Source organism: Pezoporus occidentalis, unplaced genomic scaffold (genome assembly GCF_034315485.1).
Source record: "Pezoporus occidentalis ecotype Australia unplaced genomic scaffold, CSIRO_AGI_Poc_V1 ctg208, whole genome shotgun sequence".
NCBI classification, from domain to species: domain Eukaryota; kingdom Metazoa; phylum Chordata; class Aves; order Psittaciformes; family Psittacidae; genus Pezoporus; species Pezoporus occidentalis.
Window position 1 is genome coordinate 425068 of NW_026913943.1, and position 27152 is coordinate 452219.

The 27152-nt window shown below is 49.0% G+C and overlaps 2 protein-coding genes across 4 annotated transcripts in view; both read right to left on the minus strand.

Moving 5' to 3' along the window:
- Positions 1 to 7411: 7411 nt before the first annotated feature.
- Positions 7412 to 27152, minus strand: part of TOM1L2 (target of myb1 like 2 membrane trafficking protein) — a 51863-nt gene continuing 32122 nt past the window's right edge. Inside the window, exons 9-16 of one of the 3 annotated variants that reach the window (XM_062618991.1) lie at positions 25130 to 25178; positions 24007 to 24130; positions 23158 to 23275; positions 21165 to 21240; positions 18116 to 18181; positions 11094 to 11153; positions 8533 to 8569; positions 7412 to 8051 (exon numbers count right to left, since the gene is read on the minus strand). In XM_062618991.1, coding sequence (XP_062474975.1) covers positions 7903 to 8051; positions 8533 to 8569; positions 11094 to 11153; positions 18116 to 18181; positions 21165 to 21240; positions 23158 to 23275; positions 24007 to 24130; positions 25130 to 25178 — 679 coding nt within the window. In that variant the 3' untranslated portion in view covers positions 7412 to 7902. The remainder of the gene's footprint in view (positions 8052 to 8532; positions 8570 to 11093; positions 11154 to 18115; positions 18182 to 21164; positions 21241 to 23157; positions 23276 to 24006; positions 24131 to 25129; positions 25179 to 27152) is intronic. The other 2 variants (XM_062618992.1, XM_062618993.1) reach the window with 2 other exon arrangements.
- FLII (FLII actin remodeling protein) overlaps positions 8445 to 27152 on the minus strand; it is a 167263-nt gene continuing 148555 nt past the window's right edge. The window contains exon 31 of the mRNA XM_062618985.1: positions 8445 to 8455. The gene's annotated coding sequence lies outside the window, so the exon portion shown is untranslated. The remainder of the gene's footprint in view (positions 8456 to 27152) is intronic.

Below are 27152 nucleotides of genomic sequence, written 5' to 3' on the forward strand. Positions count from 1 at the left end.
CCATGGGTGGTAGGGTGTAGTGTGGGGGTCTCAGGGTAAGCCCATGCTGTGGCCTGGACCATTGTCCCCCTGGAAGATTGCCCTCTCCTCATGTTTTATGGATCTGAGGTTACCTGTGGCTTCATTAAAGATGGCTTCACCATAACCATTGGGGTTGGAACTGGATCATCATAAAGCCCTTTCCAACACACACTATTCTATGATCCTATTAGCTTCCATCATTGCCTTCCATGTGTCAGCACAGCGGGCACCCCCACGCAATATGGGGACACCCCAGTGCAATGGGGCTCACTGGGGACCACACCAAGCACCCCATGTGTGCCCGTGGCGGTGGCAGAGCTGTGGGGTCAGAGCCAGGCCAGGCCCCTCTGCACCCTCACCCTGCTCAAGCCTCCTCAGGCCGGGTCATTCACTTGTGCCCGAGCTGGGGATGAGCCCAGGAGCCCTGGCTCAGCTCCATGCTGATGGCAGGGGCAGAGTTACCCACACACAAGAGCATTGGCAGCGGTGCAGACATCTTTCACCCATAGGAAAGCCCTGGAGAGACCCACAGTCTGCCATGGGGTGAGCAGGGGGGCTCTGTGCTGCCCCTCACGTTCCTATTCAGGTCACCAGCGAGAAGCCAGGCTCACGGTGTGGACATTTCCCTTGCTCAGCACACTGCAGGAGGACGGGGAAGGGGAGATGGGTGCGATGTGCCCCTACAAGGCTTTAGAGCAGCACGAACATGGGGGTCAAAGAGCTTTAACACCCAGGACACAGCTTTCCCTATGGAGACACAGGCTGGAGTGAGGAATCGCACGCACAAACACAGCTCTATCTTCACACTTTGCAGTGCCCCATCCCTTGCACCCCAAAGTCCCCCCTATAGCGCTCTTGGTTCGGTTTCCCCGCAGCTCCACGGGACCACAGCAGCATCCTCGCTGCACGGGGAGCAATGAAGCCGTCGGCACGGGGCTGGTGTGTTCGGAGGGCGATGGATGCAGGCGGGGTGGGGCTCCCCGTGGTTGCGGGGTAGGGAAAACCCCGCCTGTAGGACCAGGCCCGTGCAGCCAATAAGCGCGGCGGCCCGGAGTGGAGTGATCCTGCATCACGGCTCAGCGCCCGGGATTACATCATGTGGGTCCTGCGGGGATGGCAGTGGGGCCACGTGGTTGCTCCGGAGTCGCTGAGAAGCTTTTCCTGGGAGGAAACCGCAGGGATGAGACGGGAAAACAACGTCCATGAGATGGATGGGATCCGGGCGATGGGCTCGGGAAGCCGCGTTGGAAGCATCGGCAGCATGGAAGCATCATCGCTGCCCTGCTGGCAGCGACACGCTCCGGGATGTGCTGGGCTTCAGCTGCATCCCCAGGCACCTGCATGGGGCATCCCGCATCCTGCTCCCCCCTAAAGCGCTGTGTCCACCCCCGGGGTGTTTGCTCCAGCCCCATTCCCAGCCCTCACAGCCCTCACGCTCCAGCAGAGCCCGGCGTTAATCATTAATCCGGGTTGTAAACAGATTCAAAGCCTCTTCTCCCCTTCACTACCTGTAACTCTGCTCTGCCGACTGCCCCTTCCTGAGCCGTGGCTTGGGTAAACACGGAGCCAGGCTCCGGATGCTGCACAGCCATCGCTTGGGGTTCATTTACCCGGAGGTGAATTCACCTGTGGTCACTTCCCATTGGCACCGGGATCCAAACCTGGTCCCTGACACTGAAAAGCAGCAATGCACAGCCTGTGTGAGGCACACGTACGTGCTCCATGCTCAGTTTGGGGGGGGTCTGGTGGCACCTATAGGGGCACAATGCGAAACATCCCCACGTTCTTGTCCCGCTCATACTCCTCCCTTTGCACCCCCTTTGGCTCCTGTTGGGGTTTGGGGTTAGAGGGATGTGTAGCTGTGGGGCAGGCCCTGCTCTCCCTGCACAGCACTGGGAGCTGAGGACCCAGTGCTTTGTGTGTGATTCTGCTCCCTTCCCAACAGAGCCATGAGCCTACCCGAATAGACCCAACAGGGAGCCAGGCACAGGATCAGCGCGGTGGCAAACAAGCTGGGGCAGAGCTGGATTGAACGCATGTTAATCCGCAGCTACAAGGAGGAGGAACCCATCTTTCAAGCTGCTCCACACACACCCCATCCCCACAGCAGCTTTAAACCAGAGGCCATGAAGTTTCGATCCCCATGTGCAAGACGGAGACCGCATGGGTTCGGTTCTGGCTGAAGTGATGCTGTTATCACTTGTTCAGGGTTCCTAAATGGCTGCTCTTCCTCCTCCTGTGCCCATCAAAATGACAGCCCTAAGTGAAGATGTTGGAACAAATTCCTGGTGGATGAGTCAGGGAGTCGCATGTTGCATGGGCTGGGAACATCACCTGCATTGCAGTGCACAACAGCTCCTTACCCGTCGCTTTCTAGGTCACCAAGGATGGTGAACTGAAGTTACCTTCCCAGGACTATCAAGCCCCAATGAGATGGGCAAGTGACAGTGATCAGGTCCCCCCTGAGCCTTCTCCAGACTGAACCCCCCAGGTCCCTCAGCCCTTCCCCATCACACTTGTGCTCCAGGCCCTGCACCAGCTCCAGCACCTCAATGTCTCTCTCATAGTGAGGGGACCAGAGCTGAACACAGGATTCGAGGTGCAGCCTCACCAGTGCCCAGTGCAGGGCTGATCCAGGCCAGGATGCCATTGAAGACCCAGGGTGGCTCTGTCATCTGGAGGCAACCATGGATTCCCCAAAGCCCACGCTGTGTTTTGCCATCTGATGGGCACCCAGCAGCAGCTACAGACCATGTGCATCTCCCACCTTGCTCATCCCTTATGCGGTCCAGGCTGGGCAGTGAAGCAGAGCGAGACACCACGACGTGAGAGACAGAGGGACACCATCCTCCCAGTCACACCAGTAGTGTATTTATTGGAGTAGCTCACATGCAGGAACCAAAGTAGAGATGATTTCTGGAGCAAGTTAAACAATGGCAGATTAATACAGTTGTATCGTCCTTAACGGCAACACTTGCTACGTGAATACAGCGACGTTTTAGTGTTGGGTTTGTCTTTTGTTTCCCTTTACAATCCCTTTAAACAGTTATTTTTCCCCTCCCCTATCCCATTCCCAAACAAAAAAATATCCAGTATCTTCAGTAAATAAATATTATCCACTTTCATCTGGAAAGCCTACAGCTGTAATATACAGAGAAGCTATGACACAGGTTACATCTGGAGGGTTAACAACAGCTCGTGATACCATGGACAGCATGAGGAGCTCGTACTCATAAAAACACAAGAGCAGGGTGGGCAGTTTGCTGTAGGGTTTGCCATGGGCTAAGGAGAACCAGCACCACTGATGGAGCAGCAACCTGCTACCAGTGCCTGGGGCGTGGAGGGATGCGGTGGGATGAGTGGATGGGTACCAGCATCACCTCTGGGTGCTTGGGAAGCGGGGCTCCTGCCTCCTCTGCTGTGCTGCTGGGCTGGGTGCCCTTCCCCAGCAGCTGCAGGGTGAGCTCCAAGGCAGCTCTAACTCCACTCACTGTTTGCCTGCTTCATTATTTCCATAAAAACAACTGTCCCGAGCTGGATTTTTCCAGGGTGGGCTCCTCAAGGCGTGTGGTTAGCGCTGAGGAGGTAAACAGTGACTGAGCTGGATGCAGATAGCACCACCAGCTCCCACTCCACTCCCTGCAAGCCCACAAGCTGACAACTCACCGCATTAACAAGACTGTTGGAAGCGCTCCTGTTTGCTCTCCCAGCCTGCGTGTCCTGTCCTCATGGGGGAAAGCAGGAGAGCAGTGAATACAGAGGAGCAGGAACAGGCTCTGTTGGCCGGGACCCACCTCCATCACAGCTTGCTTAATGGGGCCCATCACCCCTGCCTCGGGGCTGACACCACGGCCTGGATCTGTTCTTCCACCACTGGAGGGAAACATCTCGCCACCGCAGGCAGCTCTGCCCAGTCCTCCATTTAAAAGGGGGAACAACCATTTGTATCCCACAAAAGAGAAGGCAAACGAATGGAAACCCCTTGAAAACCCTTCTGCAGCCTGGAGGTGTGGGAATGGCAGAGCTGACTCCATCAGCCTGTTTCAGACATGGAGGCTGTGATCATCCGAAGGGGAAAGGTATGTTGGAGGCTACCAGAGGGTCCCAGTTAAGGACCAGTCTCTGCATTAATGCTGTTCCCTTTACGAGACACCGTGCTACGTTGTTATGAGCAGTTCTCCTATGAGCCTTACCTACACGCTAAACACCCTAAACATCTGTACAGAACATGGTTATCTATTACACCTGCCAAGGAGGCAGCCGAAATCTACACATAACAATTAAAAACCCGCCCCAAAGGATGTATTTAAATAGAAACCGTTGATTTCTTACATCTCAGCACATGAAGGGTGAACAGAAGAGGTTAAAAAACACACTGGAAAAAGGAAATGTCTCGACAAAATAAATACTTGGAGCTAGAAGAAGGGAGGATTAGAACTTACAAAGGACCCCGATAATAATTCAGTGTCACTGAGTGTCAAGCTGGGATTCCTAACGTGCCTAGAAAGCGCCGGGATGTTCTCACTTATGGATCAGGCTGTGGCTCCATCCCTCTTCTCATAAGCATCGGAGCCACGCCAAGTCCTCTGCCCACTCGCACAGAGGAAGCGCTTGGAGCGAAAGCAAAAGGAAGAAAGAATCAAGAGCTTGGTCTCTGAAGTGAAAACCCCCTTCCCTTTTCCTCACGCAGTTCCCACCGCTCAGGTTTTCCGCAGACCACAAGAGGAAGGGGAAGATGGGAGATCCTGATACAGGACATTAGGGAAGCTCTATTGAAGAAGGTTTGGGCTCAGCTATCCGTTCTGCTGCACACTCTGGCCCCTTCCAGCCCTGATGGGTTTTGTGGGTCCAGGCTCCAAATATACCAGACCCATAAGGGCATCACCAAAAGGACCTTCAGCCATTGCCCCGGGCTGAGCACACAGCTCCCAGGGAAGGCACCTCCTGAGGGCTGCCCCACTTCCAGCAAAGCCACTGCTTGTCCCTACCACCCCCCTGCAAACAGGGCCCTGGTTCCCTATGGATAATGCAGGGCGTCAGTGGGGACCAACACACGCTCCCCATGTCAGCCCCTCTTCTTAGTTCACCTCTTTTCCACCCCAATGGGAGGGAGCAGCCCCTGACAGCTCCAAAAGGGACCAGAATCCCTCTAAAACAAGAACCTGAAGCCCCAGTTCAGGTTCAGTGGGACAGCAAGCAGCAGCATTAACAGCACACACCTCCCCATCCCCTTCTTCTTAGGGGTGGGGGCAGCAGGGTGAGCAAATCCGCAGCAGTGGGGCTCTGCAGGGGGCTCGGTGATAGCTCCCGTGACATCCTTGCCACTCAGCATCATCTGACAATGTCCCCAAGCTTGAGCAATGCGATTATCTCCTCCGGCTTGGCAGGGAAGCTGGATTAACATGCTTAGAATCACCTGATGTGGCCATTTAAAGGGTCAATGTGTTTCAAGGATTTAGAAGGGAAAATACGCACTTAAAACGCCCACAGAGCTTTTTGCACTGACAGGAACGGCACCAATTCATCCTGCGCTGGTAACAGAGCTCAGGCAATCACCAGACACAGCCTGGAAGCAGATCAGCATCACAACAGAAGCTTGTGGCCACATCGGATGTGTCACAGCAGGGCAGGAGCTGGCAGCCAGTGTCTGAGCATTGGGCTCAGTTGGTGTTACACAGCGAGGGCAGTTCCACAGCAGTGCAGAGGTGCAATGAAGGCAGACAGTCCTGGTGCTTTCCATTAGCCATGGAGAAGATGAAACAGGAAGGGAGAGGGCCAGCAAGTGGGGAGAAGAGACACCTTGATCCCTAAGCTGTCTCCATCCTCACGCTGATTTCCCCCCCCATCCACTTGCAAGCCATGCTATGCTCTGCACAGGCAGCTATGGAGCAGTGGGGAGGTGCCAAGTTAGTGCTGGGGGTGGCTACATACAGAGGGATCCTGGAAGAGGATGCAGGCAGAGCAGGAGGGAGGAGAGACAAGCAGGGACAGCAGAGAGCGACATCTGACCTGGGACAACCTGGGAATCCTGCACCGAACACTTCCCACCAAAGGTTAATGTGACCTCTCAAAGACCATCAATGCTGCAGCCAGGCCCTTGGGTACGAGGTTTTATGTGTCACAGCCCACCAAAGCGTGCTGTACCCTAGAGAATATGAGCTGAAATAACTATGCTCTGATAACAGCTTCTATCGTGTTCACCTCAGCTGTTTATAGCACAGCTTCTCGGTGCAGAACAACTTCCGAGAGAGCTCGGCACACATCAGCATCCCGGGAAGCTCGGACACAGTGGCTGGTTGCCCACAGCGAGTGCCCTGAGGAAGAGGGGGCTGGAGCACTGCTGCCTGCACAAGCGTTCATCTGATGAAGTGCCTCTCCCTGCCATGCCGTGTTCAGCTCTCCCTTTGATCCTGCCATCCTGCGCCACTGGCTTCCTACCAAGGAACACGCTGGGGGACGCAGCTGCCTGCTCCAGCTCTGCCTGTCAGCCCAGCAAGGCGGGCACACACGCTGGAATCCCTTCTGGCAGCGCCGGGAAGAGCAGCACTCTCAGCCATGCCTCTGGCAAAGCAAGGGAATAAGCTTGTTTGCACAAGGAGGAAGGAGACTGCAGCCCCACAGGAGCTGGGAGTTAATAAAGGAGCAGAGGTATCAAAAGACATTCCAATACAAGCAACATGGCCACAATCATCCAGCACCTTCTCAGGCCCAAACCTAGAAGGAGATGAGGAGTTTCACCTCCAGCACAGGCAGGCACAGGCAATCCCTCCATGGTCACCATCTCCTTCAGTGTTTTCCTACAAGCTTCTCTGAGGTTGGTCTCTTTGTCTCATACCTACCACCAAGACCCAGCACGTCTATCCTAGCAGGCATGGCAGGGAGTCCAGGAACCTCTCTCAGTTCACACCCAGTCCATGAACAAGTCCCCTCCATCTGCAGGGATGTTATTTACAGTGGCTGAGACAGTCCTACAGTCACCGAAGGAGGAATCAAAGGTAAGGAAAAACCCAACCCGGCTATTCTAAAAGGCAAACACAGTAGGAAAAAGCCCTCCTGTGAGCGTGCTCTCCCAAAGAGCAAACTGCTTCATGCACCGACCTTCCAGCATCCCTTTAGCTGGGTTTCTCATGCTCACCCACTGCCAGAGCTCCTAGACATGGCCAACAGACTGCTTTTAAATTAGAGCAAGCCCAGATAAAACACAAGGGGGGGGGGGGGGGCAAAAATACACCCTGTGAGATTAAGAATATGAAGCACCATACCAAGTGGGGGAAAGCGACCACCATATGGTACCAAGGGATGTGTGAGTGGGAGAGTAAAGGATTTTCACTTGTGAAGCACATGTTGAAAGGGGGAACAGTTGTTCCTTGCTGTCGAATCCGACACGAAAGCCAATCCATTACCATTTCATCTAAAAATAAAGACACGCTCCTCCTGAACATTCCAGCTCAGTCAATTACATGCTGATCGACAGAGCAGTCTACTTGGCAGGACCTGCCTACAGAAGAGGATGATCCCTACATAAATTGAAGGGCAAGGCTGCTCTCTCCCCTCTGGGCTTTTGTTTCAACGCAGTGTGACGTACTCATGCATTCTAAAGGGGTTTCAGCATCCAGAGCTGGTTTTGTGCAGCTGGGATAGGAAGGAGGGGATTAAGCGAGTGCTGGAGAATCGTGGTCTGGCAGGAACAGTGTTGGGCTTAAATAGAAAGAGTCAGCTCGTGGGGGTGGGCTGTTTGGGGAGGAGAAGGAGGGGAGGGAAAGAGAAGCAATCTATGAACTCAGGAGGAAGGAGGTCGTTGTTATTGTGGGAGGACAGAGTGGCCGCACAGAGCCATTCGCCTGCAGAGCACAGGGGTGGGAGGGTGGCAAAGAGCGATCTTCACAGTGCAAAGAGGGCATCCTCGGAGCGCTCCTGCTTTTTCCTGCTGGCAGGGTTTGTTGGAGGGGTGGGGGTCTCCTGGGGAGGGGAGGGCAGGTTGGGAACCATCTCCGCCGCTTTGGCTCGCTCTTCTAGGAATTTGTCAAACTCTGCAAGGCAAAACGAGAGAGAAGGGAAACCAGGTAAGAAGCAGGCAGAGGTCAGCAGGGACTCAAACCCCAACGCCTGGCATCGGCAGGCACACATTCCTGTGCAGCCTGACTTCCTCAGGAAAGGGTTCAGTGTCCTCTGAGACACCCCAGCTCAGGCAGCAGAGGGAATCAATCCCACGCTACGCCGTCGGCTGCGACAGAAGCAGGGAGACATCATTCCAAAGGGCTGAGCAGCCTGGAGACGCGTTCCTGCTGGCACACACACACAGGGCACAGCCAAGGGAGATGGTAGGAAAGCACTTACAGCCAGGAGGGCTCCTCACACCATTTCATTTGCTCTGCAATGCTTTCCTCCTGCCTGAGTACAGAAGCATTTGCTGGGGAACATCAGGCTGGGAGAAGTCAGCATCTCAGCAGGGCTCAAAGCAGACAACTCAGGCTGTGTACATAACCCACAGCCACAGGCATCTCTGCTTACCTTCACTGGTCACTCCTTCTTCTGGCTCGTTTCCTTTCTGCAATGGGAACAAAAAGGTGTGTGAGCACACAGGCTGCACCTCCACTGTTATCCTCTATACACATTCAGTGCAACTGGACAGCTTCCACCACTTGTTTCCACATGGTAACCTGGGGAAATCACACATCTCCCACACTGGGAGGCCAATGGTGACATTTCCCTGTGCTGGAGAGCAAGAAGATGAGCACTAGAGATGCTACTCAGGATTGCTGGTGGATAGCCAACCTTCCCTGTTGGACCAGTGCTGTTTCCACTTCAGACAGTAAGGTCTGGTCAAGAAGTGAGCTGTGTGAGTCACACAACCCCTGTACAAGATGACATCTCTGTCACAGAGTCAGGACTGTGGTTTGCATTGTCTCTTCAAATCAAATGCACTTCTAGCTGATAAAGGACACATGTCACAGAATGGTTTGAGGCCAATGCTGCTCCTGCAGGAGCTCATTTTAGCTTTCATAAAAGATCCAGCAGCTTTCCTGGTGCCCATGCTGTACAAAGACAAGCCTAAGGTGGGCTGCATGAAGGATGCTGTCCATGAGCTATGAAAGCTGGGATGCCAGGGGTCAGTGCTTTTTGACCAGCTGGGTGCATTTCAACAGTGCTTCAATAAGGAAATTAAGAGTCCAAGGATGTGGCATCCCTGTCAATCCATTGGGATGTTAAAGAGGGATGAAAATACTCCTTGAAAACCTGCTTTGAAAGACAAAAGTCTTTCTCCACACCCTGGTCTCACAGAGGTTTTTAATGCCTTCAGCATCACAGCCACCTAGAATCTACTGGCTTTCTATTGCAGAGGTTTCCAGAGGAACATGCAGCAGCCACTGCTCCACAGGCAGAGGTACTGCTTGTGCCAGTGTACCCCCAAAAAGGGTATGGAAATCAGTAATAATTAGACAACCTAATGTGTAACTTCCTCAGCTGAAATGAATCATGAACAAAAACAGGATGGGGGGGACCCAGAGTGAAACCCAAAACTCCAGTCCAAACTTTGCTTGCTCTGCTCTTTTTGAGCAAGAGTACCTGGGGGATGCTACCCCGAGATCTCTCCATGAGATCTTTTCTCTTGCTAAATTCATTTAAATGGCAAAGATAAGAGGGTACTGTTTAAGCAGAGGCAACATGCTACATTGCCTGTGTTTCTTTAACAAAATGAGGCCAGTTTGTAATTCAATTTGAAAATGACTTCCTGGACCCAGGCCTGAACAAACTACCTGCAGCTGAACACCAGGGACATTCAACCAGTGCCAAGCTCAAACACTGAAACCCAGAGTCTGCTGAAACACTTGAGGAGGCTTTGGAGAGCAGGAGGCTCTTTCTTCCTCTCAGTACAGGCAGCTCCTCTGGTCTGACATGCTGGAGCATGCCTGCAGCTCTGCTGCCAGGGCCAGGGAGCGGAGCCTCAACTCCCAGTGAGGAGCTGAGCAGGCAATAGCAAGGGGTTGGGGGTGACCTTAAGGAGTTACCTAGGGACAATATCGGAAGGTAGAAGAATGGAAGGAGATGCTCTGCCAGAGGGGAGACTGAGATGAGCTCTTAGGCACAAGCTCTTCCCTGTGAGGGTGCTGAGGCGCTGGCACAGGGTGCCCAGAGAAGCTGTGGCTGCCCCATCCCTGGCAGTGTTCAAGGCCAGGTTGGACACAGGGGCTTGGAGCACCCTGCTCCAGTGGAAGGTGTCCCTGCCCGTGGCAGGGGGCTGGGACTGGATGTGCTTTAAGGTCCTTTCCAACCAAAACCATTCTGGGACCCTGTGATCCTTAGGGATATGGTGAGCACAAGGAAACAGTTCAGTTCACTAAAACCATGTTTAAAGGAAGTCTCAAACGTGACCCAGCACCCGTCTCCAAAATGCACTTGGTTAATTTGAGTCAGATGCTTACATTAACATAGAGACCAAAATAAACGTGTGCTGGATGTCCCACTGCTTAAACCACTGTGTGTTGGGACAGCAAAACAAACTCCAGAATGAGGGAAAAGCTACTTTTAGTTCTGTGTTTTGTTTGTTTAATAATCACCAGACAATAATCAGCCAGGAGAAACCGAAAGTTCTAAACACTGAAGAAAGTCTATTATGAACCATGTCATTGTGGCTTGCCAATGTAACAGAGACATCGTGATCTGAAAGGAGGCTAAGCCCAGATCCAGCATCTTTTAGAATCAGGCCTCCATATAAGCAGGTACTTACCGTCCAAGCTTAAACATGGGCTTTAAGTCATGGAGAACAGAGGTAAACTTCAGCACATGTTTAAATGCTTTTCTGTCCGGGGACCAGAAACACATCATTTCTGGTGTGTGCGATGCTAACATGGAGAAGTGAAAAGGAAACGACTCAAAAATGAAAGAAACAACATTTTGATTGAATTGCTGAAGACAACCCTCTCTCCTCCTGCCTGGCTATTCCTTTCCATGGGAAATAAGCTATATGATTTGGTAGTCTCACTGCCTCCTATTAAGAGAAGTACCAGCAATGCATTGACAGTTATGTGTACAAGTGCCCATGTGAAAAAGGAAAATATAAAGAGTCTCACCAAGTCGGTACTGAGCCACTCCTCAATGTCATCCATGACAGAGGACTGTGCAACAGGGATCTAGGGAGTGCAGCGAGAGAACAGCAAGGCAGGCAAAAACCAAAACACATCCACAATCATGGCCACAGAGCGACGGAAAACGCCAGAAATCAGATTCAAAAAAACAAAACAAAACAAAAACAAAGGTGTAAGATGGGCTGGAAGGAAAAAAAAAAGGAAAAAAAAAAGAAAAGGCAACAAAATATAAATGGCATTTTAAATAAAGAAACACTTGGGGAAGGAAATGATGAACAACAAGGCTAAATAAAACAACCCAAGAGAAGATTAGGGGGAAATGATGTGACTTGATGCCAGCGTGACTTCTCGACCACGTATTAAAACCATCAAGATGGACTGATGGTTCTAATCGTGATGGTGGAAAGCTTTTAAGGGTAGAATACTGGATCTCAGTTAGGTTTTGAAAGGTTAAATTTGCACCTTTTTGTTTTGGACAATGGGTATTAGGCACAGTGAAGGGTTAGCAAAATGAGGGGCTGAGAGTCTTCAGGCAACACTCCTATGAGGACAGTTTGGCTCTCTTTGCGGGTGGAGGCAGTCAGAGCTCAGGGTACACAGTCCTGTTTCCTTCCAGGTCCTCCTCCCTCCCCACAGAATCATAGAATAGTTAGGGTTGGAAAGGACCTTAAGATCATCCAGTTCCAACCCCCTGCCATGGGCAGGGACATCTCACACTAAACCATCTCACCCAAGGCTTCGTCCAACCTGGTCTTGAACACTGAGCCTTGGAACACTGGATTAAAGCAAAACTGTCCCAGCTCCATATTCTCTATATTCTATGACCGTCTCCCAGCAGATCCCAACCTGTGCCAGTGTAAAGTGTGGAGTCTCAAAGGTGAAGGTGAGGAGGAGGAGGATGGGGCAGCAGCTCCTGGCGTGCGTACAGGAGGAAAGCACAGCACAGCACTCTTGACTCCTTGTCAGGCCTCTATAGATGGTGCAATGAAAAGGCATGGAAGGCTTGCATGTCCTCCTGTGACAAACCCACTCACATTTCACTGTCTAACGATGACAGCAGCGTGCTGAGCACTGAAGTTATCTCACAAAGTGCTACAAGCAACGGGGTCAGCGGAGGGAAATCGCTGCCTATTAGGTGTAGAGTTTCCTGACTTAACTACACGGCTTCAGTACAACTGAGGGCTGCAGGAGTAAACAGGAAAACTGCACAATAGATCTCGTGAGGACAACCTGAAAAACACTTGGAAAGCCAAGTCAGACACAGGTTCCAGGCCAGAGCACAGCAGTGGTGCTGGAGCACCTTTCACTAGACCAGGTTGCTCCAAGCCCCATCCAACCTGGCCTTTTTCTCCCAATCAGGTGGCCCTTTGTATTAAGGAGGTCAGTTAAGCCCTCGCTTGAGTTGAGGTCTGTGAAGGTGGGTTAGCTGTGTCTAAGGAGTGGAAATCCAGGCCTCAGTTCAAAGCATCTCCCACTGAGAGGCACTGGGATGATGGCTTGGCTCTGACTCTGCAGGCTGCTGGACAAAGTGCATGGGACAGATCCAAGAAGGGTGAGAGGTGCAAGTCGTTTTGCTTTCAGCTAATACATGAAGATCCCAAACAGAAAAGAATTTCCTGCCTTTTCCTTTGGAATGGGCCAGATGAAGGATTAATTGCTCCTTTTTAACTTGCAAGGGAGAGCTGAATCATGCACATACTGCAAGGTGGCCATTAACAAGAGGCGGGCTCTGTAGACATCTTCCGACGCATTCCTTCCCAAAGACAAGTTGCATCTTGTAGGACTGGCTTGTTGGTTTAACAGCTTTGGAGAAGACAGGCTTTAGAAATACAAAGCAATGGAATTATTCAGCCTACAGCAACCTAAAAACTCCAGCAGAAGTTTCCCTGCTGTCTCTCTCCTGCATTGCTTAACACCGCACACAATAAGGGATGCTCTGGGAGGTGCAGCCTTCAGAGCTGCTATGAAAGGTGTTTGAAGGTTTCTCTAAGGACAGGATAATGTGTATGGAGGGGAGGAAGAAAATAGCAGGGTTTTTTTGCTCATCTATGAATAAAATAAGAGCAGCTGTTCTATAAAGTACATTATGCAGTCCCTGTGTTGGAAGAAACACGGTTCATATCTCAGTTATCCCGAAAACAGGACAGACGACTGAGCAAGGAACGGACTCTTGAGTTTGCAGGAGTCCTGGAAGAGCAGCTCAGCAGTACAGGAACCTGTGCTGCTGTGTTCTGTAAGACTTCAAGAAAGAAAGGAATCCCACTTTCAGACAGACCTACTTTATATAACAAACACAACCCTCACAAGTGCAAGCACACTTCTCACGCAGGTCATATATAAGCCGCAGAGAGAACTGCAGGATAAACATTTGAGCACGTCAGCCTTTTGCTATTCAGAACTGACCTTTTAAAAAGCTCCCCCTACCTTCCAGCATGCCACAGAAGTGCCAAGGGTTTGTATCTATTGCTCCTTCCCTCCTCAAACACAATTTATTGTGGCAGTCGGAGCCCCAGTTCCCCCATAAACCATGGGTTCAATGCCTCAGGTTTAATTTGCTCAGGAATAAAGAAGGGGGGAAACTCTTCAGAGTAAGGGGAAGTTTTAACGTGTTTTAAGACTGCACCGTTTCTATTCCAGTTGAAAGTGGCCACATGCAGACGTTTGGCTTTTGCCAGTCTCTTGTGGCTTTGGCAAGTTTCCCCTTTCCAGAAGCCCTGAACTGAAAAGTGTTGAGGGGAGTTTTGTTCAAACTAATCCCCTACAACACAACGGGAGCAATGGGGAAAAAAAATAAATCAATGAGCTGGTTTACACATTAAAAAGAAACAACAGTTGCTGGGAACAAGCAGCAGTGGCAGCCACAGACTACATGGAAATGGCTCCAGAGTGGGATAGCCTCTAGTTAATACTTTGATTATGCAAACATACACGGTCTAGTGAAGCTCTGAGTCTTGGCAAGACAGTTCCCTCGACAGTCATTGTTGGCTGCAAGAGCTGTTTTTATACCAAGATTGTGATTTCTTTGAGTCTATACTCAAAGTCAATGGAAGTTAAGTCACAAAATAGTTTTGGGTCCTTTACGTAACTGGCCTGAATTAAACGTTGGGCTCAATGGTCAAGTTCCTTTTTTATTTCGTCTTTGGAAAATCCTACTAATGGGATCATCTCAACAATCCCGAAAGGGAAATGGAAAAGGAGGGCTGGGAGAACAAAAGGAAGCACTCAGTCCCACAAAACCCACAGGAACCTGGAATTCAAGGCCTTACTTCGGTCTAAGTTAGATCGTGTTGGTGTTCTCACTAGCAATCAAAAGCCAAAGAGTATTGCCAATAGATTTCCTCAGACGTCATACAATCCAATATTCTACCCTTAAAAAGACAGTTTGAGGTTATTATCATCACATTTCATTTCTATTAAAGATGATCCCACTGGAAAAGAAGCAGGTATGAAATGACAATTCAGGTTTCTAGGTGAGCTCATTAATGTTCTTCAAATGTTTAACAAGGTTTGTGCTAATTGTTGCTAGACTACTGTCTTGTAGTAGTTTAGTTAATCCCACTTCTTTCTATGACAAAGCTGACACCAACACTTGGTTAGTTGCTATTCACTCCCCCCCTCAGTTAGCAATAGTAAAGAGAGGTCTGTCATTCCTACAGCAGCAGAACGAGCACTAAGATGCGTACTAGCAGTCTACTCCAGCTTACTACTACAGACTTACCACCTATTTAAAGCTGTTGTAATCTTGAAATAGCTGCCTGGCCTCAATATTAGAACATGTTTGACTTTACAGGTAAGGGTTTAATTAGCTACTTGATTACCTGGAACTGTGTTTGCACATTGCATAGACAGGGAAAGCAAGAGCTCAGGTGCGGTACGCTCCCCAACACAGCCTGTTGTGCCCGTACAACAACCAGCCCATCTGGATCTGATGGCATGTCCAGGCAGTGAAAGCCTTTGTTCACGTGGGTGTCCCTATAGAGTGGCTCCATAAAATGCCATGGCTGGGCAGGGAATGAAACCTATGTGGTCTTCAGAACAAGGGAACAAGCCTGCTTGCCTTCAAAAGGGTCTCACCACACTGAAGAAATGAGATCTTCCTGTGTTTATCTCTCTTATCTGTCCACAGCTCAAGCACTTTAGTCCCCAAGAAGATGATGCATTTCAACAGTCTCGTGTTACCCAAGGCATTTCCACATCTTAGATCCTATCTCTCTACTGAAGGCACATAGCGGCATCCCACTTTGCCACTGATCAACAACATCCTGCAAAGGTTTCATTTACTCTTTACTCACATATCTTTATCTCCTCTTCAGCCAGGCATGCTGCTGGTGGTCGAGATGCAATGCTGAAAGCTCTTCCTATCACTTTCTGTGACCTCTGGTTCAGTTTTAGTCTTCTCACATAACACCTGCCCTGATGTGGTGGTTTAAGCAACACCTACTTCTCACTTTCATTATAAACACCTATTTGGCATGTGAGTGGGGTAACAGATGATCATAACAATTAGATCTCAATTACTGCCCAAACTCATGAGGAGGGAACTGGAATTACCTGCACTAAAATGTGGTGGCCTTATGCTCAAGTCTGTGCCTATGAGCTGCTGATACAAACCCCTGTATGACACCCCCCTTGCAAAAACCCAGACCTTACACTGCAAACAGACCCATCACTGGAACAGCTCAGCTGCCATCCCTAAATCACATTTGTACCACAAACTTTTCTGTAGCTATCACTCTGTCTACATTAGCTGGAATGGATAAAGGTGTGGTTTGTGTCTCCGTGGTCCTGGCATCCCTTTGTCAGCAGAACTGAACTGTAGGTGAAGCCGAAACAGAAGCAACACTGCCAAGAGAGTACAAAAGCCCTGAGTGAGCCCTCCTCTGCAAAGGTGTGGTGGTAGAACTGGGATGCACAGAAACGGAGTGAGAAGAACTCAACCCTAAGCTAAAACATCCTGGTTTGGGATATAAAACGTATCACGAGGGATGCTCTGGCATGGGGAGGATGCCCTTTCAGTGGTCACAGTGTTGTACAGGCACAGCTAATGGCAATGTCAGCTCACCCCTCTTATACCTCTCCAAGTACAAAAAGCTACCAAGGGAATGTGCACATCAAGTTCATACCTGGGATGCTAATTATTCCACTGGTATTGCAAATGCTACAAAGTCGTATTAATAAATATGGTTAAGAACTACAGCCAGTTACAAGGAAAACAGAGTTAATCATTAGTTTTGGTTTAGGCATTTCTCTCTCACATTCAGCATACAAACAAGGTGACAGGTTTGTAAGATCTGGACAGCCAGATCCCTTTCCCTCCCCAGATCCATATGCCTCCACGAATGCTGCAGTATCCTTTTTCCAGGCTGAATAACCACAAGCCAATGAAGGAATATTGTCTTTGTTTTCTTAATAAAGCAGTGGCGAGAGTGGTGGGAACAGCAGGGGGGCTGATTTCATGCTTCCCCGCTCTTGTAAACAGTGGAAAGGCAAAGAAGAGGAACTAACTAAATCACTGGGTTATTCATTATGGATGAACATCTCACAGCAGCACAGCACATCTCGGGCTGCAACAGAGCCACCAAGCAGCAAGAGCCTCTGTGAACTACAGTCAACGCTATCAGAGGCAAAGCGAACGCTGCACACTCCACACCTTTTCACTCTGGTGTTGAGCTGGGGGTCTCTGACAAGCCCCAAACTGAAATGCTGCCTCCCAAGGACAGGTACCTACAGTTTGAGTTTAGCCACGTGTGCCTGCAGGCACAGCATCGCTTTTGGGTGCTTGCATGGGCAGGCAGATACAATTGGATGGATGCTATGTGTGCAATGGCATGCAAACTCCTGACAAATTCCTAACCTGCCCCTCAGAAATCACCTGGATTACCCCTAAATCTAAAGGAATAAATACAAAGTGTTTCACAGATTATTTGATATTGGATTTTCTCAACCTTAAACTCTGGAATGTTTCTCTTCATAAGCACTGGGCAGCCTGGTCGGGGATATTCAAGGCTCTCCCTGGAGTGAGGCATTCCTGCCCCATGGGGCCTCCAGACACCCAGCCCCACAGGCTGCACTGCAAGTGCACCCCAGCCCAAAGGGAATTCTATACTGTGCCTTTACTGAACTCAGCTCCAGCCAGGACTGCTTCAGAGGGTGTTTGTACAGTCACATCATTGGTACTAATCTTAAACAACACTTCAGATGATGGATTATGGCATCCAAAAACACAAAACTGCTCTTAGAACTTGGCTTTAAGGCATAGCTGAGGCTATTTTTTACCTACCTCTGACTTCTGCACTTAAAGCAGGCTTTTGAACTGCTCTCTGCAAGCCTGTTGATGAAGGACAACTTCAAACAAGGTCAACATGTGCAGAGATTCAGTGATGTTCAGAAGCCTGATTTTATCAGAGCACTGGCATCACTAGACATGGGAATTAAGTCCTGAAAGCCAGAAACACTCTTGTACCTTTTGGAGTCTGAATCCCAATGGCAGTGGGGTGCAAGAAGTCAACAGTGGGGAGCAGCTCTCCCATTCCTTTCATACAGAACTATCCCTGCATTATTCATTCCAATAGGTATGATCCTACAGCTTCCATATGTTTATTCCAGACCACATACTTAAGCACTACCAGAAAAGGCTGCTTTAAAGACACATAAGAAGTGTGCTCTTTATGGACAAGATCCAGGAGACTTGTGTTTATCCCTCGAAAAGTGGATACTGCATAAATAAATCAAGACAGTATAAGGAACCAAATGGATCCCCAGGCTTCTTCCAAAGGCAATGGGGGATCCTACAGATGATTCAGTTGGTTACAGGCCTGTATAAACCAGGAATTGGTGCAAATCTTTCCCTTTGCCCCAGGAAATGATGTAGGTAGGAAATAAACTCCTTGTACTGTCTGATTTCAAGCGGTTCAGTAGGGCAGGACAGGAGGTGAATGGAGGATGGTTATTCTAGGTGAAGGGGCTGGGGTGGGCAATAGGAATCGCTTCACTGGTGAAGTCCTCACCATTCCTTGTGTAATTAGCCACTTGTCTATGGGCTCCATGTCTGAGTTCCCACCTTTACCTCTCCTCTGTGTTGAGAACAGAAAGGTCCATAAAGAAAGAAACCACAGCAACAACCCATTATAAAGTAACAGAACAGCAGCAAGTTGAAAACTTCACATCCACGTCACACACAGACAGAGATGCATCCCCCTCTGCTCCCTGTCCGCTCTGTGGAGGGACAGGCCTCCCCTGACCTCTGCACTTCCTACAGACAGCTCATGGTATTTGAGCACTTCCTCCCCACCGATATTAAAACCCAATGCCACTGACTAGTAGTGAGGCTGATGTTTGTCATCTTAGAAGGAAGATACAGGCTACCCGACCTACTAAAATCAGACTTACTGGAAACACACTGTGGAGTTTCCCCTGTTTATGAAGCTGGGAGTTGCAGCACACCCTAGTTACCTGCTTGATCTCAGCAGACACACTCTGCCCCAAACTCGAAGTGTGACAGCTCTACTGTTGGTGCTGAGCAGGAGGGTAAGTAAAGCAGTTTGCTGCAGTGCTCTGGCAACCTTTCAAAGTGCCCCTCTTGAGGAGCAGCAGAGGTTAAAAGGACTATGTTCAGTTGCAGACTGCATGGCACAGCAACACAGAGACTCCCAAGATGGTTCAGTGTCATTCAGCATCTCATCTCTGTGCCAGGGCATGGGTGCAGAGTCATCTGAGCTCCAGAGGGGCTGGCCTGGGACAGAGCACAGTGATTCCAGCCCACCAGCCCTGGCAGAACCAGGCCAGCTCAGCAGAGCCACTGGTGTGGTTATGTACAACACTCATACCCACGGTGCCCCCATTCCACACATAATGGAGAATCAGCTGTAACCTTTTACATCTCATTGCAGTACATGTGCTGCAAAAGAAGGGGGGGGACACGACAAAACCACTCCAGCTTCATCTCCTCTCTGGGTAACACCAGAGGATTGTTTCTTGGCCACCTCTCCTCCCAATCGTGATCACGCAACCGCTCCGTGGCAACGAAAGCAATTCCCAACATGGAAAAGCAATATTAAGAAAACTGTTATTTTTAGCTCCTCTCGTTTCCAGCTGCTAAATCATATGAGAAGCCAGCTCATGCCACGTGAGCAGCCATCTCCCTGCAGACCATTCTGAGAACGGCTGCATTAGGAACGTCGGATGTGCTGGGTTTTACCCCTGGAACAAGACATGTGTGAAGAATGTGTTGTGAACCTCTTGGCTCCTCCCTAGAGCTGCTCTTAAATTAGCTCTCTACCCAAATGAATGCGTGTCGTTTGGTTACTGAGCGCTGCCAGGGGGTTTTGACACACATAACTTGAGGAGGGTTTAATTTCCTTGCAGAAGAGACACCCACAAGCCTCACAAACGCTTGACACGAAGCAGTGTTTACCCACGAAGGGCTGCGTTTCAAAACAAGCGATTCTGATGACATGATGCAGTCAGCAGGACCTTTGAAAAGGGGCTGGAAGGCTCTGCAACACCTCAGAGCCTAAAGTTCTGCAGCCCATAAAGCCTCTGCCTCAGAAAATACTCTGACCATCAGATTAGCTCAGACACAGCCCTTTGAACTGACACCACTCGGGGCAGAGCTGGTGTGAATGACACGTCCCATCAGGGCCTCAAGCAGAACTGGCTGAGAACAAAAGTGTTAATAACTAAGGACACGACCCCGTGGCCACCAAGGGGAATACAGCCCCTTGACCAGTAGCTAAATGCAGGCCCCTTTGCTTTTCCAGGAACAAAGAGGAGAAGCTCAAATCCTTTCCCAGGTCCTGCCAATAACTCAGCACAGTGACACTGAGGGCTTGGGTTGTCACACTGGCTTCAGGAATTCCCCTCTCATCCCTACCTTAATGTACTTCTGCCTTCCCATGCTTCCCTTTTTCCCCCCTCGCTGCTGCTATGAGTTTTTGTGGGGCTGAGCTTGAAACTGGTCATGGGGCTGACCTGGGTTATAAATTATCCTTTCTGCAGCAGGACAGGGACAGGAACAAGCAGCTGGATTTGGGGGAGGCGGGGGGGGGATGCTCCATAAGGAATCATTGCTGAAGCCCTGCCGCCATTGAACTATGGCCCAGGCAGGCAGGCAGCTGGGATCTGACCCCAGCTGGCTCCCAAAGCAAATTCCCCCCTGGCTCAGAGCACAGGCTGCCAGGCATGCCAGCTGTCCTGAGCGCTCCCATTTCAACTTAGGAAAGAACTGGGGCGGGATCAGCCTAGGCATGGGGAGGCAACTCTCCATGGAGGGAGGTGTGTGCGCTACACTGGCTCTGCCGTGCTCCCTAGTGGTCAGCACAGGCTGGAAAAGGCTTTGACCTCGTTCCATCATCTCCAAACTGACAGCCGAGTAACAAAAGAGCAGGGCAGGTTTAAAAAGCAGGGTGGTAGGAAGGGGTGGAGGGATGATTTGAAAGCTCTTTTCACTTCTGCCTTCACCAAGGCGCACAGGCAAAGCTGGCCAAGCTCAGTCTCTCAAACACGTTTCTAGCATCAGCTGCTGGGAGGTGACAGCACACAGGCCTCCTCTGCCCACACAAGAGAGCAGGATCCTACCTTGGAACAGACAGAACAGACTGCATGCAAGGGCACTTATAGCAAGGCATGTGAAGCATTAAGTCTCTCCCTGTAACTTGTTCTTGTATCCATGCACTTAGAGCAAAGTCTAATAGATTAAGACTGCATCAACTTTCATAAGGAAAACCAAACCAAATTCACACCAGTGCTCGCAAGACATTCCCCACTTATTCTTTTCAGCAGTGATTCCAGTCAAAGAGCTGAAGCCCCGCGGGCAAGCTGCAAGAACACAGGAGAATTTACCCACTCTGATTATGATCTCTTTTAGGCTGGTGTGCTAAGTAGCAGCTCTTTAGAGATCATTACTGCGCAAGTACTTGCTCCTAGATATCAATTTCAAAATAGCCAGCGCTAGCATGTTGTTGGAATACAGAATGAGAAGTCTCAGTCAAAAGCAGCTGCCTACAGCTTGGATTCCATGCACGGCTCCAGATAACGAAACACAGAGCAACAACCTACCCCTCCTGTGTTCTGTTTTCGAACATCCAGGGCAGACGCTAGTCCTTTGACAGCCTGTGGATCCTCATATGTCACGCTGCAAGAAAGGAACAGACCATAGAAACAGAAGGAAGTCCAGCAGTCACCCATGAGGAATGCACTTGCTACTCTGATTTACACCCCTGGAAATCAGAAAGCATGCTCTTTTTCTTAACAAGACTTCAAACATACGAAGTGTATTCCAAGAGGAGGAGCGTGCGCTGTATAAAGACCATCCATCAGTTTCAATAAGCATGTTGAAGCAAAAAGAGTAAGACCAGCATTATGAAAGGAAGGCAAATAGGTTATGAGGCACCATAAGCATGTCCAAGAGCTCGCAGAAGACTATGAAAGGAAGCCAGATTACAGATTACGTTTTGCAAAGCTCTGGATATGACATCTGGAAGCCTGACCTTGGTACATGCATGGGGGGGAGGCAGGAGAGGAGGGCTCGAAGGCAGATGAAATAACTAAGGAACTACAGTGAAGCATACAAAATAAATGCACTATTTGCTTCTTCAACTGCTATGCAAAAGGGACATGTCACAGTCAGGTGACAGAGGCAAGAGCATCATTTCTCAGAGCACAGTGGTGAGCCATGAGCTGAAGCAAACGCTAAGACCTGCCCATAAATCAGCCCCTGGGAGGAGCTGCATGTCTGAGCAGGAGGAGCCCTTCCTCCTCCAGCCTGCTGGCTTCTCCCAGGCTCTGAACACAGCACGCAGAGGCTCTCACCTACACAGCACAGCAAGTCACACTCACATCTTCCCTGCCTTGCTGCTGCTCCATTTATACAGCGTACAACCCAAGGAAGATATAGCAATCCTCCCTTGTGAAATCAGGGACTGATATGTGCTCCTTGTTCCATTAGCTTGCAGAATGAGATAGAGGTGCAGTGTGGGAAGACTAGTTTTGTGCTTCATTTAGCACAAGAGACAGAGGGACCTCTATTAGATCTCTCTGCAATGCATCCCCTTTCTGACTACACATTAGGGCTCTCAGCCTGAAATCTCCAGTGGTAACGCACGCCTCTACAGCAGAGCATGTCTTCTCAACACGGATATTACAGCTGAGGCAGGACCAATAGCTATATTGAGAACTGCAAATAAAAGATCCTGATAGATTTGCTGGCTCAAGCTGGTATGTTTCAGCCAATGTGCTAAGGTCTGAGCTAAGCTATTTAACAACAGCTCTTAGTTTGAGACAAGATATTGATGATGTTCTAACTGCTCGTAGCTACTACATCCTCTAGAACCTGAAACCAGGAGGCAAAGAAATAATACCTGAAAAAAAAATACCCAGGTGTGTCTTTTACTGAATCTCACTTGACAGGGATCAAAGTATTTCTTCCTAAGTGCATAGATTTATTTCACATTAAAATAATGTGACCTGTTAAATGCCCTTGAAAGTGCCAGCTTTGCAGCTCTGGAGATGCAAGCCCCATGCATATAAACAAATTAGGAATAGCATGGCAGCCAGGCAAGCTGCACTGCCTTTGACAGCCTGCAAGAGCCTGACTGCTGGGCCAAAGGGAGACTTTAACTGGATGGTAATTCTGTTTCCAAGCCCTTGATGACAGTAATTCAGTCACCAAAGCATATCCATGACCTTCAGGTGAAGGACCCTTATGCTCCTGTATCTCAAGCACTGGCTGGGTGGATGGGATGACAAGCCTTTATGAGAGGAAGCATCTGCAGAAATAAAGGCAAGTACATTTCCAGGTTTCCAGTGAGCTCATTAACTGTGACAGTCAAATAACATTTCTCAGCTGGCCTGTTCTGCCCACAGCAGCAGGAACTTCTCCACTTGCTCATCCTAATAATGACCAACAGGATAAGAATTGGATGAGAAGCACAAAAACATAAACCAAAACTACTTTTTTCCCTCTGGAACAAAGTCAAGAAGCTTCAGATTTATGCCCTTAGAAAACAGCAACCCCATGACTCAAACAGTGCTAAAGACAAACTCCACATACTTCTTTCGCTGCTCAGCCAAGGAACTGCCTCTTGTCTGTGCAAACATGTCGAAGTCATCACGAGGATTGGAGTGCTGGAGAGAGCTGAGTGTGCTGCTGACGCTGTTTGTACCCAAGTCTGCAACAAGAAGCACAGAAAGGAAAGCAGTGAAGCAGCAAACCATATACAAGCCCCACTGCCATGACTGTAGAGGGTACACAGGATGTCATTAACAACACAGACAGCTATAGGTACCATCTAGTTTACAGTTGCAGCACTCAAGTTCTGTCCAGAAGAGGCTGGAGGCTGCTAATCATGCAGCCCTTAAAAGACAAATGTAGAGACTGTCTTATTCCGCCTGGAAGCACCACAGCATCTGCTGCCCATCCCATCCTGAATAGGCCCATCCCATTCACTAACATGGTCTAAGATTTTGGGCATGGGTATTAGTCTTGCCACAATGTTCTCTCAACTACTGACTGCGAAACCAACAGTTTCAAGGCAAGTGATAGGATATTGATGCAGTGCTGAAAGAGGTGGAGAACCTTCAGTCAAATCAAGTGATCCTATCAAGCAATCTTTGGTCTGATTTAATGTAAAACACTTAATGGTTTCATGAAGCCTTTCACCCAAAGATTTCAAGTATCATTTGTAGGAAAGGAATCAAGAACATTCACAATAAGGGTTTGCACTGGGTGTTCACATTGGTCACAGGGACCTCAGCAACTGCCAGACTTGCTCCTGCAATCACACACATGGATTGCCCAGCAGCCTGCACATGATGGTCAAGACCCATAGACCTGTTAGGTTTGGAAAAGTCCATGCCTTGAGCCTGGTGTTCATCAGCACTCTTCAGAACAGGTACTCACCAAGCCCTGCAAGCTGTGAAGAAAGTGAAGACGGGGGAGCCGAGTTTCCAACCATTGGGCTCACTACAGCTGGAGAGCCAGGACCCAGATCTATTAAGTTATCTTCTGTCACCTCATTCAGTACCTGTTGGGACATGAGAAACAAAGCAATCTGCACATGGCAGAGGGTTCTTCTTGCAGTGCAAGACCAAAACATAATGGGTGCTTCCTTGCACACTGCCAAATGGACCAGTCTCTTGGATACTACAGTGGTAAATGCAGAACAAGGAGGGTCAGCCACCAAAAAAACCCCTCAGTTTGACTGCTCAGCACAGCCAGAAACTCTCCTGGAGGTCATCAATATCTCTTCAGCTTTAGTTGGTATCTCTGTGTTCTCCACCTCTTTTAGGACCAGGCCAGCAACATATCTAAGTCAAACTGAGTTTGCTGCCATCCTCCACTTTAGGTACATACTGCTTTCAGAAGCAAAACTTCTTGCTGTGGCTGAAGTTACCATGCAGAGCCAGTGCTGGAGTTTGCATCAGTCTGCAGTGGAACAGCCATCAAACAGGCAAAGCAAACAGAGGAAATGGTTAGAAGGTGGCAGAACAGTAAATGTAATAGTGACACATAAGAATGCATCAGAAACTCAGATCTTGAACATTGAATGAATAAGAACTGTAATTCTTCAGCTTGGAAAGAGGCTGCTGAAAAAGGAGAAGTTCCTAAACTTATGAGTAGCATTAAGAAAATTAACCTGCACAGTGGCATTATAAGACACAGTGATCAAATGTAAGCAAAACAGTTATTAAAAATACTCACACAAATACAAAACAATGCATAGTGAATCTGTGGAACTCACTACTTAAGGGCATTATGAAAGCCTAAAGTCCACATGGACTCAAAAGCACCCATAAAAGTTAGAGGAAAGAAAACCCACGGAGGACTGTAAACACAGATGTTTTAGTGGAGGGGCTTCCTGAGCTAAAGGATGTCACTTGTGGTTTGCACACCCTTAGGCTCTTTTCCCTGTATCCACTTCACCACTACAGGCAGAAGAGAAGGCTGGAGAGGTAAAAGGTCTGATCCCAGTGATATTAGTATGGTGTAACTGCTGATATAATAAATGGAGTTAGGTACTTACTCCATTGCTGGCATTTTGTGTTGAACGTCCCGATCTGTAGCGCTCAAATCTGTTCAGAAAACAACAAAAAGCCAACATGGATTATCAAAACCATCAATAAACAGTGAAAAACACGAGTTTAACAAAACCACCACACTGAACTCTGCTTTTGCTGGTTTAAGAAGGAAGCCTGGAAGCGTTAACTTGAGGGCAGGACAAAGGGAGGATAGATGCAGAAGCTGCATTCTTGGCAAATGGGGATATTAAACTGACTGATCTCATCTTGCTGCACACACATGGCTGAAAAACACTGTAGGATTTGTCTTCGGTTTGGGTTGTTTGGGTTGTTTTTCTTCCATTAAGTGCTTCATGACAGCCTATTCTGTTAGCCAAGGGACAGAAGGAACTGCAGCAAGATTGATGCTCCCTGCTAAATAAGCTGAGCACGGCAGCAAGGCTGACTCCCACTTAACAGCTCCCTCTTGCTGCAATCGATGTAAATGAGAAGCCATATGCAGGTTAGGGCACAGCCCTGCCCAGGCAGCACATGGCAAGAGGAACAATAATGAGCAGATTCACTTCTTAAAAGCCTAGGTCAAAGCCTGTCAAAACCTACATGCAGATAGGTTGGTCCTTTCCAAGAAGGAAAAGTAATGATGCTGCATGAAAATCCTCATACTACTTAGGGGAAGAAGAAAGGCAAGATCTGGTCTCTCCTCTACTCCTTCTCCCCAGCCAGATGGGCATTTGGGGCTGCTGACCCCAACTTTCATGAAGTCAAAAAGCAGAACTGCCTCTTCCCAAGGCCTGTCTGAGGCCATTTCAATCTCCTTCCTTACCAGGAAGAGCATCATGATGACTCTAAGGCATTCGACTTTTCCCTCATTTAAAAGCAGTTTCACATGCAACCTCTCTTTCCACTAAAAACATGGTATTAATATAATCCTGTGGGCTTTCTCCCAGATGGACAAAATACAACAGGGAATCTCAAGCAAACTAAAACCTTTTCTTGATGTAACAGAGGGAAATGCAGACTTCAAAGGCAGCAAAACCAAACTGAAGCCCAATTTTCAATTTTAGGAAACCGTGGGTGTCTACTATTACTGGAAATCCAGCTCCCTTAGCTGGAGACCTGAGACACCTCCCACCTCATACTTCTCACCAAAAGGCTTATGAACCACACATTGGTTTACATCCAAAGCTTCCCCAGTGAAGGCCAGAGCTCCTGCTTGAGTCACTGACAGAGCTTGGTACCCAGACTGGAAATCAGCGTGACGAATGTGGAGCCATTGGAATAGCAGAGGAGGAACTGGGATTTATGGAAACATTCAGACCAGTGCAGCTATTCCAGCACAAACAGCTTGCTAGCATCACTCAGCTCACCTTTCAGTGTATAATGACTACAAACACATTAGCCCCAGTCAGCAAAGGCACAGATGGAGGAGAATAAGGGTGAACAGACTAAGCCTTAGTGACAGTTACACTTTGCCACTCGTAGAATCATGCCCATGCATGAAACACACATCATTTCACTTGAAAAGCCAGCATTTGTTGCAAAGTTTGCCCTGATCTCCTCTGAGCAACTAAATCAAAGACAAAAATCGAGGCCACTGAAGTCTCCTCTCCAGCCTTCGCCGTGACAGCACAGCATCACAGATCTAGAGTCTCATTTCTTTTTAAAGGCTTCAGAAACAAAGCCCTGTGCTAAGAGCCAGGAACAAAGGGTGCTCTTTAGTGCCTCACACCCCAGGCCTGTCATTAAGGGGAAGATTAAACTTTCCCAAGCCTGCTCCATCACGTGTCACCTACTGCAGCAGATGTGGCTGACAGCGCCTTTGTCTAACATGTCCCAAGTCCTGTGACCCATGGGGATGATTCCTGCAGCCCAGCTCTTCAAAACCCCAGCTCTGCCCAATCTTTTCTCTGAGATTTTAAGTGTTAACTTAAAACCTAAACCCTTACATGCATGAAGGTCAGGCCCACCTCAGACAGCTCCCCTTGCACCAGCACTGGAACTAGAAAGCTCAGAGATCAGAAGACAGGG